The 17,738-nt window shown below is 33.7% G+C and overlaps 2 protein-coding genes across 2 annotated transcripts; both read left to right on the plus strand.

Annotated features, from left to right (window-relative positions):
- Positions 1–929: 929 nt before the first annotated feature.
- Positions 930–1,600, plus strand: LOC139884671 (universal stress protein PHOS34-like). Its single transcript, XM_071868672.1, has 3 exons — positions 930–1,113; positions 1,190–1,284; positions 1,391–1,600. The coding sequence occupies exons 1-3, from the start codon at positions 930–932 to the stop codon at positions 1,598–1,600; spliced, it is 489 nt and encodes a 162-aa protein (XP_071724773.1).
- Positions 1,601–11,721: 10,121 nt separating this feature from the next.
- On the plus strand, positions 11,722–14,978 carry LOC139884673 (uncharacterized). The gene is made up of 13 exons (XM_071868674.1): positions 11,722–11,859; positions 11,939–11,982; positions 12,234–12,529; positions 12,658–12,750; positions 12,859–12,946; positions 13,027–13,093; positions 13,177–13,335; positions 13,434–13,603; positions 13,705–13,803; positions 14,053–14,134; positions 14,274–14,591; positions 14,679–14,718; positions 14,833–14,978. The coding sequence occupies exons 1-13, from the start codon at positions 11,722–11,724 to the stop codon at positions 14,976–14,978; spliced, it is 1,740 nt and encodes a 579-aa protein (XP_071724775.1).
- Positions 14,979–17,738: the final 2,760 nt, after the last annotated feature.

A 17,738-nucleotide genomic window follows, 5' to 3' on the forward strand; every position in this document is an offset into this window, starting at 1 on the left:
AAAGTATATTTTAATTGAACTGACTTTTTTATCCTTTTAATTCCATCTCTATTTCTTTTAGCCTACTTCACTTCTACATTTTCGCATTAAAAATCCTCTAACAATTATTTTAATACTAATAATTAAATTACACATTTCAATTTTCAACTCTATTTTTAATTTCTTATTTTTATATTATTTATAAATAAATTTTCTGAATTTAGATATCTTAGACTAATTAATATCATTTTTTTATATAATAAAATATCACATTTTTTAACATTCATTTTTATCGTATCATGTATTGAAAAATATTTATTATTATATAATTTATTGTGTCATCATTTTCATGTTGGTATCGCACACCTTAATGCTTTATTGAAAGATATTTTTATTTTAAGGTAATTTTTTTATATTGTATGGTTAAAATATTATTAACATCTGTATGAAACTTTAAAAGATATTTTTTTTACATAAATAAATATTAATTTAAAAAACTTCAAAATTAAAAAAAAATGAATAACTTTAATTACAGGTCCAGCTAATTAAAAATTAAATACATTAAATTTTGTAACAAATAATTATAAATAAAATTAAAAGATATAAATATTATTTAAATTAAAATATAGTGGATTTAGATTTTGGAGTAGTGGCTGTATTGTTGATGATTGTTTTAATATAATTGTGGGTTAATACTAGAACCGACCTGTCTAGATATTATTGAAAGAAAAAGGTTTTTTTGAAGATAGTCAGATTCCTCTCATTTTTCAACTGTTGGTGATTTAACACAACCCATCTTCTGGACCATTCCATTTTATTTCTTTCCTTTCGTCATCTTATACTCTTCTTGCTTGCCAAGTTGCCATACCCATACATACATACATATATATATATTTATATTTAACACACCACCAATTAAACACACAAGATTGAATTGAATTCGTTAATTAATGGCGACTACAACGGAAAAGCAAGTGATGATCGTAGCTATCGACGATAGCGAGCACAGCTACTACGCTTTGGAATGGACGCTCGAGCATTTCTTCACTCCGTTTGGCTCCAATTCTCCTTTCCAGCTCGTCGTCGTTCACGCTAAACCTTCTCCGACCGCCGCTGTGGGTATAGCCGGACCAGGTACGTACGATTCAATCGATTCATATATCGTTCGGAGTCTGGATCAGGTCTTGATTATTAGTAATTTGTTTTGTAGGAGCTGCAGAGATTCTGCCGCTCGTAGATGCTGATTTGAAGAGAATAGCTGCAAGGGTTCTAGAAAAGGCGAAACAAATTTGTATCTCAAAAGGGGTAAGTAATATGCATAATCAATACTATAGTATTTAATTAACAATCATACAGTAGTTAGTCATGAAATTTGTGTTATTAATTGGAAAATGGAATTATATATTGTTAGGTGAATGATGTAATTCTGGAGGTGGGAGATGGAGACGCTAGGAATGTTTTGTGCGAGGCTGTAGAGAAACATAACGCCTCTATCCTGGCTCTGGGCAACCATGGATATGGAGCTATCAAAAGGGCTGTACTTGGAAGTGTCAGCGACTATTGTGCGCACCATGCTCACTGTAGTGTCATGATCGTTAAGAGGCCTAAAATCAAACACTAACTTTCCATTTTTTCGTTTGGTGTTTAAAGCATGCTCCGTCCACTCCGATTTTTCAATAAATACTACTCACTTATCACTAGTACTGGATATTTGTTTGTATAATTAATTGTGTAAGATAAACAAACAGCTGCTTATTATTGTTAATTTGTATTTTGTGGTTGCTCGGTCAATCGTGACACATGTACAATCATACTAATAGTATTTTTAACGTCCGATACTTCTCTCGGACTTCTGTTTTTCTATTCTAAGCACGACAAAACTTCAAGGTTACCATCAACCTATCTATCTATACAATATACAAAGAATATCTACGGCATACGAAGAAATGTTTAGCGGCATACATAACAACATAAATTATTTTGAATCGTATAATTGGATCGGTAATTAAGGAATCGAATTGTTCAATAATAAATGACGATAATTTTCACGCGTGCATACACGCATATATATATATATATTAAGATAAACATTCATTAACTTATTCATTAACTAAAATTTGAAGATTCTATAGACTTGAAATTTCAAAATGCTAGAGAATCAGTCTTGGAGGTCACAAAGCTACATTTTATAGTTGATCATTGTTACACAAAAATGCTAAATATATGGTCAATGGTAGTTTGACCAAGCGTGTAGACGAATCCGTGCGTTGGATTAAATCGAAATTAGTTCTTATAATTTATCTATATTATATAATTAAGGATTGAATCATTTATTTGACATTTTGTGTCAAGGATGAATGAGAAATGGTAGTGCAAATGTTGATGATTTGTGCACGAGTGTATAAAGTCCTACATTGGAAATTTACTACAAACTCAAGTCACATATATAGTGGTTTGAGTGGATTGTAGTTTAAAGTGTGTTGTAGAGAAAGTCTACAAAGTTCCACACGCACACCACCACCACGCATGACCCAACTCGGATCGAGATTTGGAAATTGATCCGCGAATCGGTTAGCTTATTTTTGGAATGAAGCCGGTTTGATTTTTTGTCTGTTTAATGAGTGGGATTTTATCTCTTAATTAATGATCCGTGATTAGTGAGATTCTTCCCCTATAGTCTACACAGTTTTGACTTCCATAATTAGTGGGATACTATCTCCTAATTAGAAACGGATTTTATCTCCCGTTTGAATTGGAATTTTAAATGCGCGAGAATTCGGAAGAGGATCGCGATCAAAATTCTTTCTGATTAGAGTGTCCGTCATTAAGGTGTGTCGTAATTTTAGGAGTCTTGACGTGCACTCCAAGTCGATCTCTTCTACTCCAACCGACCATAAATACCTAGCTGGGCTTTGGGTTTAAAAACACTGAAATCACTAGGAAAAAACCCTTCTAGCAAATAGGTCGGCTTACAACCCACTGTCTTTCTGTCTCTTCTTTCTCGTGTCGTCGGAGAGTTTAGCTAGCGTAAGTCTCGCCTGAACTCAATTAAATCTTGTGCTGGTCATCGTTGTTCGTTCGGTTGTATCTTGGGAAGCTCTACGTCGTCAAACCGAAGCACAGTACGGGGCGTATTACGCTTTAAGGAAAGCGATCCAATCGTGCCTCCGAAAGTTTGCATCTCTTTTCATTTAAAGCTTCTTATATTCGATTTACTATATGCATGTTTGTTCATTGTTTAATTCGATTTACTCATGTGTTCATATGTATGTTCGTATTGAATTAATTTCTGTCAAATTAATATGTACTTCTCGATTCAATCATTATTATTCTTGTGATCAATAAAATTTCAGCATAATATATATTGAATAAATTTCTTCTATTGTGTTTTTATTATCGCTATTCGCATAATATTTTCAACAATCTTAAAGCGTAATACTTTTTTATTTTGATTATTCTGTTGAAAACTAGATTGTCGATTGTTTTCAATTATGCTAAGAATCGATTTGTCATATATTCATGTATCATGATTGAATTGTCACATGTTCATGTATTTTTTGAGAAAATTTAATTGTCATATGATCATATAAATTTTTTGGATTTATGATAATTATATGATTATTTGTCTTGAAATTATTAATGGTTTATTCAAGTGTGCAGATATTCTTTTCTATTGATACGAATAAGTATGGTTCGAAGTTTGTATGTCTCGAATCGAACCATTGCACTCATACATAGTTGCCGTCGCTGTGTGGCAACGTTTTGCTGCTGCATGTTCCGAAGTCACATATGACTTCCATTGGTTTGCCGTGTGTGTATGGCATGTCCTTGGTGAGATTTAATAACGGATAAGCAATCGAGGTATGTGTAAATCCTTCTTTGTATGTCGAATGACGTGGATTTTTTGAGTGTTCATACCTATTACTATGTGCGTATGATTTTGTTCCTAATTTTGTGGATCTAGACTTTGTTAATTAATTATTAATTGTCAATATTTATGTTTCAATTCATGAAATATTGACTGTATGTTAATTTGAGAAGTCTCGTGAATGCGAACTTTGGTTTCTCTACTAGTTAAGTTTGTCGAACATGGAAAAATTAACTTTGACTAATTAATTGATTAATTAATTATTGGTAGTAATTTTGTTCATATCCTGTTTTAACATATGTGTAAACTAATATTGAAAGCTCCATGTGATAGTCATTGATCGATTTTGATTCATGTTATAATAAGGTTGTGCTATTATTATGATTGATAATCATGGGTGGTTAATAATGGATTTTCTCTAATCTTTTCGTTGATAAAGAGGTAGAAGATGATATATTCTTGTGTTTAACCTTTCTGTTTGAGTTTTTGACAGTTTGGTCCTCAAAATCGCACTCTGGTCCTCTGAGTCCTTTTCTGCGTGATCTGCCTTCAAACTTTCTGCGGTTTGACAGTTTGATCCCTGGAATATTCGCACTGGACAGTTTGGTCCATAAATGTCGAACAGGCCTTGAACTTTCACAGTTCTGACAGTCTGGTCCTCTGATTTACACAGTTTCCGTGTAAGTCCTCAGGCCCCAACTTTAGCGATTTGTCGCTTTAATCCCTGACTTTCTGTTACGGTCAGTTTGGTCCTCTGAGGAGATAAACGTACCAAACAGCCCACTGGTTCACAAATGCTGACGGATGAGTCCTCACAATTATAAAAGTGATACTTTGATACAAAAAGTATGTTTGAGATAATTTTGTTAATTATCGTTGGATCGGATTGGGATCGAAATTTAGTCGAAGGTGAAATTGTCAATAATATTTGAACTTGATATAGTTTAAATAATTCGTCTCCGTGCGCGGAACAAATAACCGAGAAGTTTCCATATGTATGCTTTGCGAAGATACATAAAGAGCTTTATGTTCATGATTGATTTATCTGCGGATTAATCAATGAATAGAATAATAAGTGCTACTTATTAATTTCTAATATTCGATATAATATTAGAACTTAGAATCTTTGATTAATATATAAACTTCTGAGTTGAAGTGTCATGTTTTATAATCAAAATTCTCACGGCATATTTTCCGTGAACGGAAAGAATGTAAATTAGACGGATTTGTAATAATCGTCTAATGTACTTATAAATATGATTAATATGAAAATATTAATATGTATAAGTAAAGATAAATTATTTTTGGAGAAAAATAAATAGAAAACTCTATGCTAATAAATATTAAAGCCGAGACTTTAAAGTATTTAATAGAGATGAATAAAGGAAATTATTGTATACTTTCTTGTGAGAAAATTGTATTGAGGTACATGTCCTATATCTCAAAAATGATTCTTCGAGATACATTTAAACGGTGAAATCCTAGACATATGATATTAAGTTCTAGAGATGTGATCGATTAGAGATGGTAATCATTGTAAATGAATTATTGTATATTGTCTTGTAAAGTAGATCGGTTCATTATAGAACGATCTTGACTTTAAGATTAATATAAATAAATCTCTAATCCACAATATAAATTGAATGATGAATGTTATTTAAATTTCTAAAAATGAAATACACCTTCGAATTGTGGGGTTAGAAAATAAGTCTTTAATTAGACTATAGTTTGTTGAATATATCTATATATTGTCATCTAAAGGAATTCAGAAAGGATTTCTCGAGTTATTATAATAACTTCTCCAAGTAAACCTAAGGATTTTCTAGAATATAAATTAAAATAGAATATAAATTAAAATAGAAGTCGAGACTTCTATAGGTTTAAGACGACAAGATAGGTTGCACATATTTCTATTTTATAGAAATATTTTCGATGGCTAAAAATGTATATTGTATACTTGTGTCTTATTTTCTTACAAAACATGTAACTTGCCTTGTAAAGGAAATAATCGTAAATATTAAAATATAAATTCTTTTAACAGGTTAAGAGTTGTAAAACTCATAACATAATTAAAAACTTATATGATGGTGCATAATTGATTCCGAGAGAATCATGACAAGAATATTCTATTGTGAATTTCTTGTAAACTTGCACATGTGTATCAAGCAAGGTTTAGTAGGAATACTATACTTACTTGAATGATCAACTCTCACAATGTTGTAAAAGTTGAAGTAAGATTTATTCTTACGGGAAAGGGTTCTAATATTTCATTAAGAATACGGTTGTAAATTTAATTTAGAAGTAAACTTGGTGGAGTTCCAAGTGTTATTCTGAGCAAAGTTGAAAGTCTATAATATTAGGAAAGTTTGTTCTTACTGATCCATTGTTTGGATATTATGACTCTTTTGATAAGTTCAATAGTCCAAAGATATGGCATGACTTTAATGTAAGCAAATGCTCTTTAGAGATCCTTTCTATATGGTGTGAAGATATCTAATGCTAGAAAGAATTCTAAAACATGGAAAGATTAGAGTAAGACAACTTCTTCCTATAATAATATGGTTATAAGAATATGGTTCTTGAATCATAAAGTTGAAGAGCTTTTAATTGGATAGCTCTCCTTGAAAGGAAACTTGATATATGCTTCTTTGAAAGAAGAGAAGGCATTAGCTTCATGAATTGAAAGTTATAACTTCAATAGGAAGTTAAATAACATTAAAGTGTTATTAAACTTGATCCATTAATCATATGGACATGACATAGATAATGTTGGATCCGGAAAAGCTACAAGTGTGGTTTCGACGGAAACTACTACAATTACGGTTGCGGATGTGGCTATGGCCGGACCAACCTAATAGGTCTAAGGTGGAAAATATGTAGGATTTCATTCTACTTGGATCAATGACATGTAAGACTTGTTTGAGTCTATAAAAAGCTTGTAAATGCTTACTATGTTGAAATGTCATTTGAATAGTAGATTAAATGTTCGATTTGACCCCACACTTAGTGATCTTATCAAATCACCAAGTTATTTGGTGGAAATTTTGGAGTAAAAGCACATGCTATGCAAATATGGGTTGGGTGATATAATCATCAGAACATATGGATGATCGATCAAGTCTTGCGAGACACCAAAAGAGATGTTTCTCAAGTACGGAAGTCTTCAATAAGATGTTCCATACATCTTAAGAAATTTGATAAAACTCACAAATGTATGATGTCTAACCGAAGCATGCAAAATACTGCATCATATCATAAGTCTCGAGGAGTCGAGGTACTACAAGTACCATGGTTATGATAAAATAGACTAGGGATCCATAAGTGGATAAAGTCTAATGTAGTATGGACAAACGAATTCTATAATTGTTGTGCGCAAAAGAAAGAACATATATGTTTCTCAAGATTATAGAGGATTTCCCTTGTTAAGGAATTTGGTCTAAATTTAACACAAATAATCTAAATATAGATTATAACGTGAGAATTACACTTCTCTAACGATGATCTTGTTGACTTAGAGAGTCATAAGATGTTATAATTTTCCGAAAAAAATAAAATAGTTAGAGATAAAGTGGAGAGTTCGACGGAAGGAATGGGTTTGAGGCCTTTATCCTACAATCACTCAATAGTAAACTCAACCAATGCTGACAGGAGATCCCTGAAACGTGGTTCAATGAGAAAACTGAAGTTGAGCGGGATTCTACCCGAGCTCTCCCCAACCCTTGCTCATTCTGTATTCGAACGACAGTGCTTCCTGTATCACGAGGATGAAGTTTTTAGAACTTCTTAATGATTCTTGCAACTCGAAAGTTGAAGTACAGCAGGGTACAATTTAAGTTTAGCTTAAAACGAGAGACATCACCTATACAAAGAGTAAGTGTGGCCGCTTTGAGGAAAATACGCAGGCCGTATTGTTCCAATAGTCTTTTTGAAGGTACCCGTTTGTTCATGGCCTAAAGAATAGCAACAGAGACTAGAACGAGTGGATATCATGTAGGTACCATTGTCTTGGTATACATAAAAAAGCGGGATAGCTCAAGACATCGCGTTCACTAACCCACGAGTATATCCGATGTGTATTCTGCTAGGACCGATTCAAAGTTAACAGCCATCGAGCGCCGATGTGATATATGTTCGATTAAACTCTCCAGGTTTTTTGTGTCTACCTAAAGTCGCATATAATTTCATTCATGCGGGGGATTGTTAGACAAAAATGCCAAATACATGGTCAGTGGTAGTTTGACCATGCGTGTAGGCGAATCCGTGTGTTGGATTAAATCGAAACTAGTTCTTATAGTTTATCTATATTACACAGGATTGAGTCATTTATTTGATATTTTGTGTCAAGGATGAATGAGAAATGGTAGTGCAAATGTTGGTGATTTGTGCATGAGTGTACAAAGTCCCACTAGAAATTTACTACAAACTCAAGTCACATATATAGTGGTTTGAGTGGGTTGTAGTTTAAAGTGTGTTGTAGAGGAAGTCTACAAGGTTCCACACGCGCTACCACCACGCACGCACGCACGACTCAGACCAAACCGGATTTGGATTTGTCAATTGATTTACTTCGCGGATCATATCGGTTCGCTTATTTTTTGAATGAAGCCGGTTTGATTTTTTGTCTGTTTAATTAGTGAGATTTTATCTCTTAATTAATGATCCGTGATTAGTGGGATTCTTCCCCTATAGTCTACACGGTTTTGATTTCCGTAATTAGTGGGATACTATCTCCTAATTAGAAATGGATTTTATCTCCCGTTTAAATTGGAATTTTAAATGCGCAAGATTTCGGAAGAGGATCGCGATCAGAATTCTTTCTGATTAGAGTGTCCGTCATTAAGGTGTGTCGCAATTTTAGGAGTTTTGACGTGCACTCCAAGTCGATCTCTTCTACTCCAACCGACCATAAATACCTAGCTGGCCTTTGGGTTTAAAAACACTGAAATCACTCGGAAAAAACCCTTCTAGCAAATAGGTCGGCTTACAACCCACTGTCTTTCTGTCTCTTCTTTCTCGTGTCGTCGGAGAGTTTAGCTAGCGTAAGTCTCGCCTGAACTCAATTAAATCTTGTGCTGGCCATCGTCGTTCGTTCGGTTGTATTTTGGGAAGCTCTACGTCGTCAAACCGAAGCACAGTACGGGGCGTATTACGCTTTAAGGAAAGCGATCCAATCGTGCCTCCGAAAGTTTGCATCTCTTTTCCCTTAAAGCTTCTTATATTCGATTTACTATATGCATGTTTGTTTATTGTTTAATTCGATTTACTCATGTGTTCATATGTATGTTCATATTGATTTAATTTCTGCAAAATTAATATGTACTTCTCGATTCAATCATTATTATTCTTGTGATCAATAAAATTTCAGTAGAATATGTTCAAAATAAATCTCCTCTATTGTGTTTTTATTATCTCTATTCGCATAATATTTCCAACAGTCATACTATATGTTTGTCTATCATGTTTCATTATTAATAAAAATCCGACAGTCCCTCGTGTTTTGATATGAGTTTTATCCGTATGTTTACATTTTATTGGGATATTTTGATCCTCATCCATAATGGCCATCAAAATTCGTCATTCAGACCACCTCTTAAATGTATTGTCTTTTTTCTCTGTGCTCAAATTATTTCTCATTCTGATCCTTTTCTCTAGATCATGAGCGTTCTTCTTTACTTCAACTCTATTTGATCCGGACCTCTCTTAACCCTCTTGTCTTTGTATAACAAAAATAGATTTTCGCCACCACTCCAAGTATCGGGAGGTAACTCTTGCCTTGTAAAACTGAGATGGAATATTATACAACTTAACTCCCCCAATAGGCTAACTGAAAATGCTCCAAGCAATTTCCGGATTCTCATCAGACCTACTATATATCGATGCGAGTGCGACCTAGTATATCTTGGTCCAATCCGAATTGCATCGCAACCCGATGTGGAAGGTATTGCTCTATACGATCAAGCCCTATTAATTCTCTAGCTCTTAAAGCACTGAGCAAATGATAGTTATTCATCATCCAAATAATTATCAGCTACCAACCAAATTTCATCTTCTCCATAAAAATAAAAATGGAAGAGTTTCAAGTTGTCCAAAGATTCCACATACGGCCGCCAACAAAATCTTTCTCCGGCTGTGTCTAGGACGAGCATGACATCATCAACTTTCCTATCCCTTTATTCCTTCTAGCCAGTCTAGTTTCGCCGTTTCTAATCAAATTAGGTTATGGCTGCAATTTTCTAAACCCTCTCCTAAGGCCTAAGCCCAGATTTGAAGCTAAGAATTGACAAAACCTGAAAAACATACTTGCAGTGATTAAGATCAAGATCGATGAAATAAATTTGAAGCTAAGTTGACAAAACCTGAAAAACATTCATGCAGTAATTAAGATCAAGATCAATCAAATGTGTTGTGTATGCGATGCTGCTTCTCAATGAAATTAATTTATATGATCATTTGATGTTTCGATGTTTATAATCCGTAGATGCATGATTGGACGTGTCCATTTATGCGGAATTAAGATAGCAAATTTCTAAGTAATGTATTATCTTCTACATTTGAGACTTTCCCTAGTGATTCCTGGAATATTTACTATGTTCAATCAATGTAAATTCAACTAAAGCAGAGAAGGTTACTTACAGTTCTGGTAAATCATTGATCCGATATTGAGATAGAGCTTCACAAAACATGATTCGTTTTTCATCTAACAATCTAAATGCAGCAGCCTACCTCAGCATTCATCGATAGGTTTAGCGCATTGATGCTCAAGAAAATGGATGGCTAGCTAAAATTAGTTGTTACCTTTTGTGGAGATCAAGTGTTGTTTGAGTTTTGTAAATGTGAGAATATTTTGTCGGCAATCGAGAATCGTTTCAATTTTCGTAAAAGAAGCTTGTCAACGATCGAGAATTGTTTTGAGTTCCGTAAAACGATAATATTTATAGTCTTCTGTACATTTTTAGGCTTCTCAATTATTTTGACCATTTTATCCTTTCTATTAAGGTGTTAGTTTCAAGTTTTAACATGATTACAAATTCATAATAACACTAGTGAAACTTGCACATTCCTAAATCTTAATGCTCATCATATGATTATAGCGATTTTGATTATTACAGATGGAAAATATATGAGGCTCCAAAAAGCAACAATTTAATTTAGTGTTAAACTCTACAACAAATCAGAATTCTTCAAGATTGTTTGAATGCAATTTCCATAAATATGCATCCGACCCAATGACAAATTAATCTTTCAGTGCAATAAAAGTTCGAAAGTAGAAAATCTACCAGATAAGAGTTAGGATTCCACCGATTCGAAACGGTAGATATATTCTCTGGCAGAGTGATGTCTTTCTCCAAAAAAATAAAATAAAAAGCCAACTAATCAAAAGCTAATCATCATTTTCATTCTTTTTGAAGGCCATTTAGTCAACAGCAATTTTTTTCCAAATCAAAAAATACTATTATTGACAATTATTTTTTTCCATAAAATAGTGATTCACAAAGGAAACCTTCTGATTATTATTACTATCTCCGTCTCAAATTAGATACAAATATTTACATGTAAATATTTGCATCTAAATATAGACGGAGGTAGCAGTAAAAAGTAGTAAAGCACATACATTTGATCGAGTACAAAATAATAATTGAAGGATTTGATTGTCCAAATAGGAAAAGAAGGAGGATCAATTAGGACTTTTAATAACATACGAGTAATGTAAAGCCGTCAAAACAAAACCTGTTGTTCGTTCTTGCTTAAAGTATTCAAGACGCCGTTTTGAGTCTTTTGACCAACCGGACCTCAATTTCCTTCCTTCCTTCTGCTGTCATTCAATTCGCCGGTTTGTTTTGAATTTGGGTCAGAAAAGATAAAGCAGAAAGCAAATGGGAATCATAAAAGATGGGACAATCTCAGGGACTATACCAAGCACAGAGCCGGCGTTTGCTGTTCATTATCCAGGTTACCCTTCTTCTATTTCTCGAGCTATTCAGACTCTCGGAGGAGATGAAGCTATTGTCAAGGTCTTTCTTTCTTTCTTTCTGCCTTTTTCTTTAAATTTTTATTTTCTAAAATTTGTGAGAATGAAAAAAAAATTATTAGGGTGTCTTAGCAATGTCTGATAATAAGCCTCTTGTTCGAGAATTGTATATAGTGTATTTAGCTTTTGAGGAGTGCATTGAAATTGAGAGGATTCTTTTGATTTCCTGCTCAATGCCCAGATATTATTAAATTCTTATTAAACTACTAGAATGAGTTTATTTGTATGTGCCCGGAGCTTCGTCAGCATGGAGATATTAGAAAAGTTTTTATTTTTACTTATTTTTCATATTTTGGGTTGATGATAAGTAGCATGCATTGTCGTTCTGATTGTTTATGACTCTAACCTCGCTCACAGCCCCGTAGCTCAGTCAAAAAAATTGGAGCTTCGTTTCCGTCCTGAAGATCCATACTCACATCCTGCATTCGGGGAGCATCATCCTTGTACTGGTCTGTTATTGAAGATATCTAAAGTTAAGTCTTGTGCTGGCAAAATTCCAGAAGCTTCTGTCAGTCGGCAAAGTCAAATTGAAAGTGGATCAGTTTCTAATACTCAAGGAGTTGACAAAGCAGACAACATGCAGACACCCCACGATCAAATAAACCTTTGTGCTGACATTGTAGCTCGAGTCTCAGAAAACTATCGCTTTGATGGTCAGATAGGATCTTTTGCAATTACTTGGCAAAACTTTATCATTGGATTTTTCTTTTTATTTTCAGTCATTAGATGACAAGGGACTGACTTGGTCATCTTGTTCTCTTGATTTTGAAATATTGAAAAGGAATGGCAGATTACCAACACGCTGTTGCTGTTCATGCGGATGTTGCCAGGAGGAAAAAGAGAAGCTGGTCCGAAGCAGAGGAGCCATTCTCTGGTTAAACTTTTATATATATATATATATATATCTTTTCTTGTTCAACCTAATAATTTTAAGTTAAGATGTTCTTCTTATTGTTTGTTCCTGCATATTGTTTCATGAAAGACTGCAATCTCCCAGATGTGGATCAGGATGATGTAATGCTTCTATTGCCACCACTTTTATCTTTAAAAGATGTTCCAGAGAATTTGGTGTAAGCTGTTCTATTTTTCATTTTCTTCTTAATATTGTTGTTGCAACTAAATCATAGATTTCAGTTATCTTACATTTCAGGTTAAGACCATCAGTGCCCGTGAGTTCCAAAAAGAATAACGAGAGAGTTGTGGAAAATCGCAATGAGGTACTTCCATGATCATTACCTAGTCTGATTCATTTTTGTGCACTGATTCCTAGTTGACTTGACATTATATTGTCCTTGTGCAGGTGGAGATAGAGCCAGAGCCAGCACTCCAAATTGATTTTGGTGCGAAAGATATCCTTGTTTCCAGTTTGTTTTATAGACCTTATTGTTTCACTGTCACCCTTTTGGGCTGTGCTTTTCATTCCAATATACAGTTTTATCAGCAAATTCAGAATATTAGAGTTTATTTCATTCATAAGTGAAAAATGACAGTAGAAGTTTTAGCAAAACCTTATATGCTATTCCTATTATGTTTTTGTTTTACTTAACATTCACACAGGTTCCTAGGAAAGTAAATTGGATGGAATCCATAGCTCCAGGTACAGAGCAATGGGATCAGCAGATGGCTATATCTGAATTATTTGACGAGCGTCCTATATGGCCCAAGGACAGTGTAATCGATTGCTTGCTTGGTATAGGTCTAAAATTTAGCCCTCACATGCTCAAAAGGTCTCTTATCTCCAAATTTGTATATTGTTGAGTGAACACATGTTTCAATAGGCACAACTATATACAAAAGTAAACTCATGTTTGATTTGAGGATTTTCCAGGCTTCTGCTTGGAGTTGCATACAACTTTTCGAATGGGCCATTTCTCAGGTTTTGGATTAGAAAAGGATATGATCAGCGAGTCGATCCCGAGTCTCGCATGTGAGCTTTGCCTTCCATTCTGAGATTAGTTTTGTTATATTACAATTCTTTCAATGGATATCTGATTTTAAGAGGATATGCTTAACTTCTGTATTACCTGACACATCAGAGACTTGATTTTCGGGTACACCCTCTTTTACAAGGTTATTGTGCTGCTTTGACAACTACAGAATGAGTCATTTAGAACAATTTTCTTTGTATTTGTTTGCCTGCTCAAAATGTTTTTAATTGTTTAATGTGATCGAGCAGTTTGAACCATAGATGGAAGGATTTATGTGCATTCCGAGTATTTCCTTACAAGTTCCAAACGTCATTTCAACTATTTGAGATGGTAGATGATTACATACAACAAGAAATAAGAAAGCCTCCGAGGAAGAAAATTTGTGATGCAAGTTTCCAAACATAAAGTAACTTCAAATTTTCTCTGATTCATTTCTACACAATTTCAAATTTATAAAGTTGATTTGCAGTGTAAAACAGGATGGTTCTCAGAGTGGGTGCTTGAGAGCATTAGAAGTCGTGTAACGATGAGATTTCTATCAGTTTACCCAGGACTTGGTGCAGAAAAGTACTTGAAAGCTGCTTCAGATGACTTTCAAAAGGCAAAAAAGATGTGCCATAAAGAATCCTTAAAAATTGATCACATCGAACACGATGACATCAATAAAAGTGATGGAGATACAGAGAAACCTGCTAATATCGATGACGATGACGAAGAAGATGAAGAGGAAGAAGAATACGGGAATGAAGTAGACGACGAATCAGATCCATACGAATCAGTTGATCAGGTAAAGTCTACTCTTTCCTGATTGCCACTTGGTTTGCTTATGCTGTTCTTTTCATTTTATTGATGTGACGTTCTTTGAAACCTGTAGGGTGAGGAACATGATGAAATTTCTCTGCAATCACAATCACGTATCCTTGAAGTGGAGTATTACTTAATAGAGTGATTTTATCGTGTATTATTTCTTTTTTCAGCAGGATTCCATATTCTTTGTAGATTTGTATTTCCTATACAAATTTTTTTAGTTCTAGATCCAGAGGACAACTCACAGACATATTTGCAACAACTTTTTGGTGCTTTTCCCTCTGGTTGTGAAGGTGGTAACAGCAGTGAAGAAGAATATCAGATTTATGAACCAGAAAGCGATGGCAATAACTCTGATGAGGAGTGAAGTGGTTTGTAATGCAACACTTAATAGGTGAGAGTTACACTAGGTAGGTTCCATGTAAAAGACAGTAACATATATAAAAATCGTTTTAGAACCTCTCCCTGTTTACGTTCTCCATCATTTTCAAGCTTTGATTCATGATGCGTCAACTCACCATTTGATGTTTGTTGTGCATAGTTTTTCACTTTTTCTAGGGTTCTTGGGATATTTTGTTGTTGTGTCGACTTTTGATTTATGAGGGGCTCTCTTCTAAGTTTTTTTTCTAGAGAAGAAAGCAAACCCTGGTTAGGAGTTTTAATTCCTTGTTCAGCAAGTTAGGAATTTATAGTCCTAGTACTTGTTTAACTTTTTTACAGATGGTGTCATATATATAAACGATCGAAGGAGTGTTGTATACGCTCAAGTTCAATTCAGTCATCATCTTCTTCCCTAATTACCGTTTTCTGTTTGAATTCTTCCTTCCCAATTTTTTTTTTAATATAAAGTTGCAATTTCATTACATCAGAATTAATTAATACATAAAATCACAATTACAATTCGATAGAGTTGTTAAGTATCTTTAAAATACTAAACAAATGATTCAAAATAATAATTAAAAATAATGACGAGATTAAGCAGCTGTTTGATTGAGGGTCTGCGCCTCTTCACGATTAAGGCGCGACAACAAATTCTGACGAATCTAATTTCGACGTATTCGTCAGATAACCATGGCGACTCGACCATGGATTCAGCGCAACTCTTGGCGCGGTCAACGTTGTTAATAAGACAAGAACAAAACACCTTCTTGATATCTCATCAAGCCCTTAACATAGTTTGGACATAAAAAGTCCATAATCGAAGAAAATCACTCCAAATAGGCAGATTCAATCTAGAAATCCAATATGAAAGTGATAAAGATTGATGTCTCAACTTAAGGTAATGCCTCCAATGAGAATAGATCAATTTCCAAAATTGAAATCGAAAACCACACAAGCTTTCCAAACACCAATCTATGTTTGAAAACATATCAAAACGCTCAAAGCCAGTTTGAGTAACACTGTTTGCCAATAGACTTTCACTTATTATCGAAAAACAAAAAATAAAAATACATCTAAAATTATTGACCACCTCAACACAATCATCCCACGAAATAGAAACCATCGAAATCCTGTCTTTGAATATTGAAATCGACCACTTCTTCTCAACCCCAGCCATAGTTATCAACGATGGTTGCCGTTAACAACAAACAAGTGGACACAAACTAGATTTGATGAAGAAATCCGTAGTCACCGAATCCGACTTCCAAGTAAAAAGTGGATAACGATAAGTTCGAATTATAGAAGATCGTATCGAGAGTTTTTTATTGACAACAAACATATATCCCACCGCCGGTAATGAACAATCACATTTCATTTTTTTTACCGGATAAAAAGTTTAGCCTTTATGACCATAAATTAAGAACATAAGTGATGGTTTCACATTTTCCACAATCAAACTAATTATGGGAGTACAACACTATTAGTGAGGAATCTGGCATAAAATTTCGTATAGTTATAGATACATTCATTTAGAACCATAGAGAAGAAGTGAAAAGCAAACTTTCTTTGGAAAAGATTACATTTGTGAAAGTAGTCAATCCGAAAACATTAATCGATATAATCTTCCATGAGTTGACGAGAGCAATCAAACAAAGATTACCATTTTATCGGAAAATCTTCAAACTTGTAGTGCAGCTTCATTTGCAGGACCATAAAGGAATACCAACAACATCTTGTTGAACTTCACTTGGGGAGTAGGAAAATTCTTGTAAGATCGATATGATGTGAAGAGATGGAGATGGAGATCATTCCAGCTTAGTACACAATGAAATAAACATACAGCTACAAGTTAAATAAAAATGGGTAAAAGTAAAATATATATAATATATATATAAAGTTTCGATCATAAATTATCCGTGATATTTATTTAGACTAGCCTCAATTTTAGAAAAACGTGGACACCATCCTAAATTGTTCAACTCAAACAAAAAAATTCACGATTTTCTGAAAATTGTTGTAACTAAATAGAGAGGCTCTAAAATTAAAGTATATCAAAAAAAAAGAGTGCAGGATCGAAAACAAAAATTCAAAGAAAATAAACTTAAATCATTGACCCCAATCACGTTTTCTTCAATTATAGTGTAGTAGTAATAAATTTTTAGGTTACAAAAATTCAAAAGATAAAAATGGTCTCCGATTTTCATAAAGAAGATTGTTTCGCTCAAGCCACATGATCGATCGATAAGTAAGAATTTTGAAACTTAGAACATCTATTCATCCCCTAATTAAATCCTGTCATTTTCTTTTTCAAGTCAAATGTTATTTAAGCATTATTAGTTTACTAAGCATATATAGAAGTTATAGTTTTATCCAAATCTTATAAAGAAAATTGACTGAGATTTCGTTACTCAGAGGATGAATTGACGCGTATTAGAATATTGATTAATTTCTATCAATGTTACAAGGGCTACTTTTTAGATAATAAACATATGTGTGTGTAGACAACGAAATTTTGACGACCAATTAAGTATTGACACGTGGATGAAAGGTTAAAATTAGGGCTACATATTTGATGAAGAATGAATATTCATCACTTAGCTTGCCCACATTTGAATCATGCATGGCTATGCTTGCTTACGATTGTTTTAAGCAATGGCTATGCTTGCTTACAATTAATTTCCATGGCTATGCTTGCTTATGATTTGTTTTGATCAATGGCTATGCTTGCTTATGATTTGTTTTAATC

The sequence above is a fragment of the Rutidosis leptorrhynchoides genome, unplaced genomic scaffold, assembly GCF_046630445.1.
Source record: "Rutidosis leptorrhynchoides isolate AG116_Rl617_1_P2 unplaced genomic scaffold, CSIRO_AGI_Rlap_v1 contig586, whole genome shotgun sequence".
Lineage (NCBI taxonomy): Eukaryota > Viridiplantae > Streptophyta > Magnoliopsida > Asterales > Asteraceae > Rutidosis > Rutidosis leptorrhynchoides.

Excerpts from the sequence above, each read along its gene's own strand:
- LOC139884671 (XM_071868672.1), top strand. The coding sequence starts at position 930 with ATGGCGACTACAACGGAAAAGCAAGTGATGATCGTAGCTATCGACGAT. Across the intron at positions 1,114-1,189 it reads TGTGGGTATAGCCGGACCAG|GAGCTGCAGAGATTCTGCCG; the intron begins GTACGTACGATT and ends TTTGTTTTGTAG. Across the intron at positions 1,285-1,390 it reads AAATTTGTATCTCAAAAGGG|GTGAATGATGTAATTCTGGA; the intron begins GTAAGTAATATG and ends ATATATTGTTAG.
- LOC139884673 (XM_071868674.1), top strand. The coding sequence starts at position 11,722 with ATGGGAATCATAAAAGATGGGACAATCTCAGGGACTATACCAAGCACA. Across the intron at positions 12,751-12,858 it reads AGCAGAGGAGCCATTCTCTG|ACTGCAATCTCCCAGATGTG; the intron begins GTTAAACTTTTA and ends GTTTCATGAAAG. Across the intron at positions 13,804-14,052 it reads GTCGATCCCGAGTCTCGCAT|TTTGAACCATAGATGGAAGG; the intron begins GTGAGCTTTGCC and ends GTGATCGAGCAG.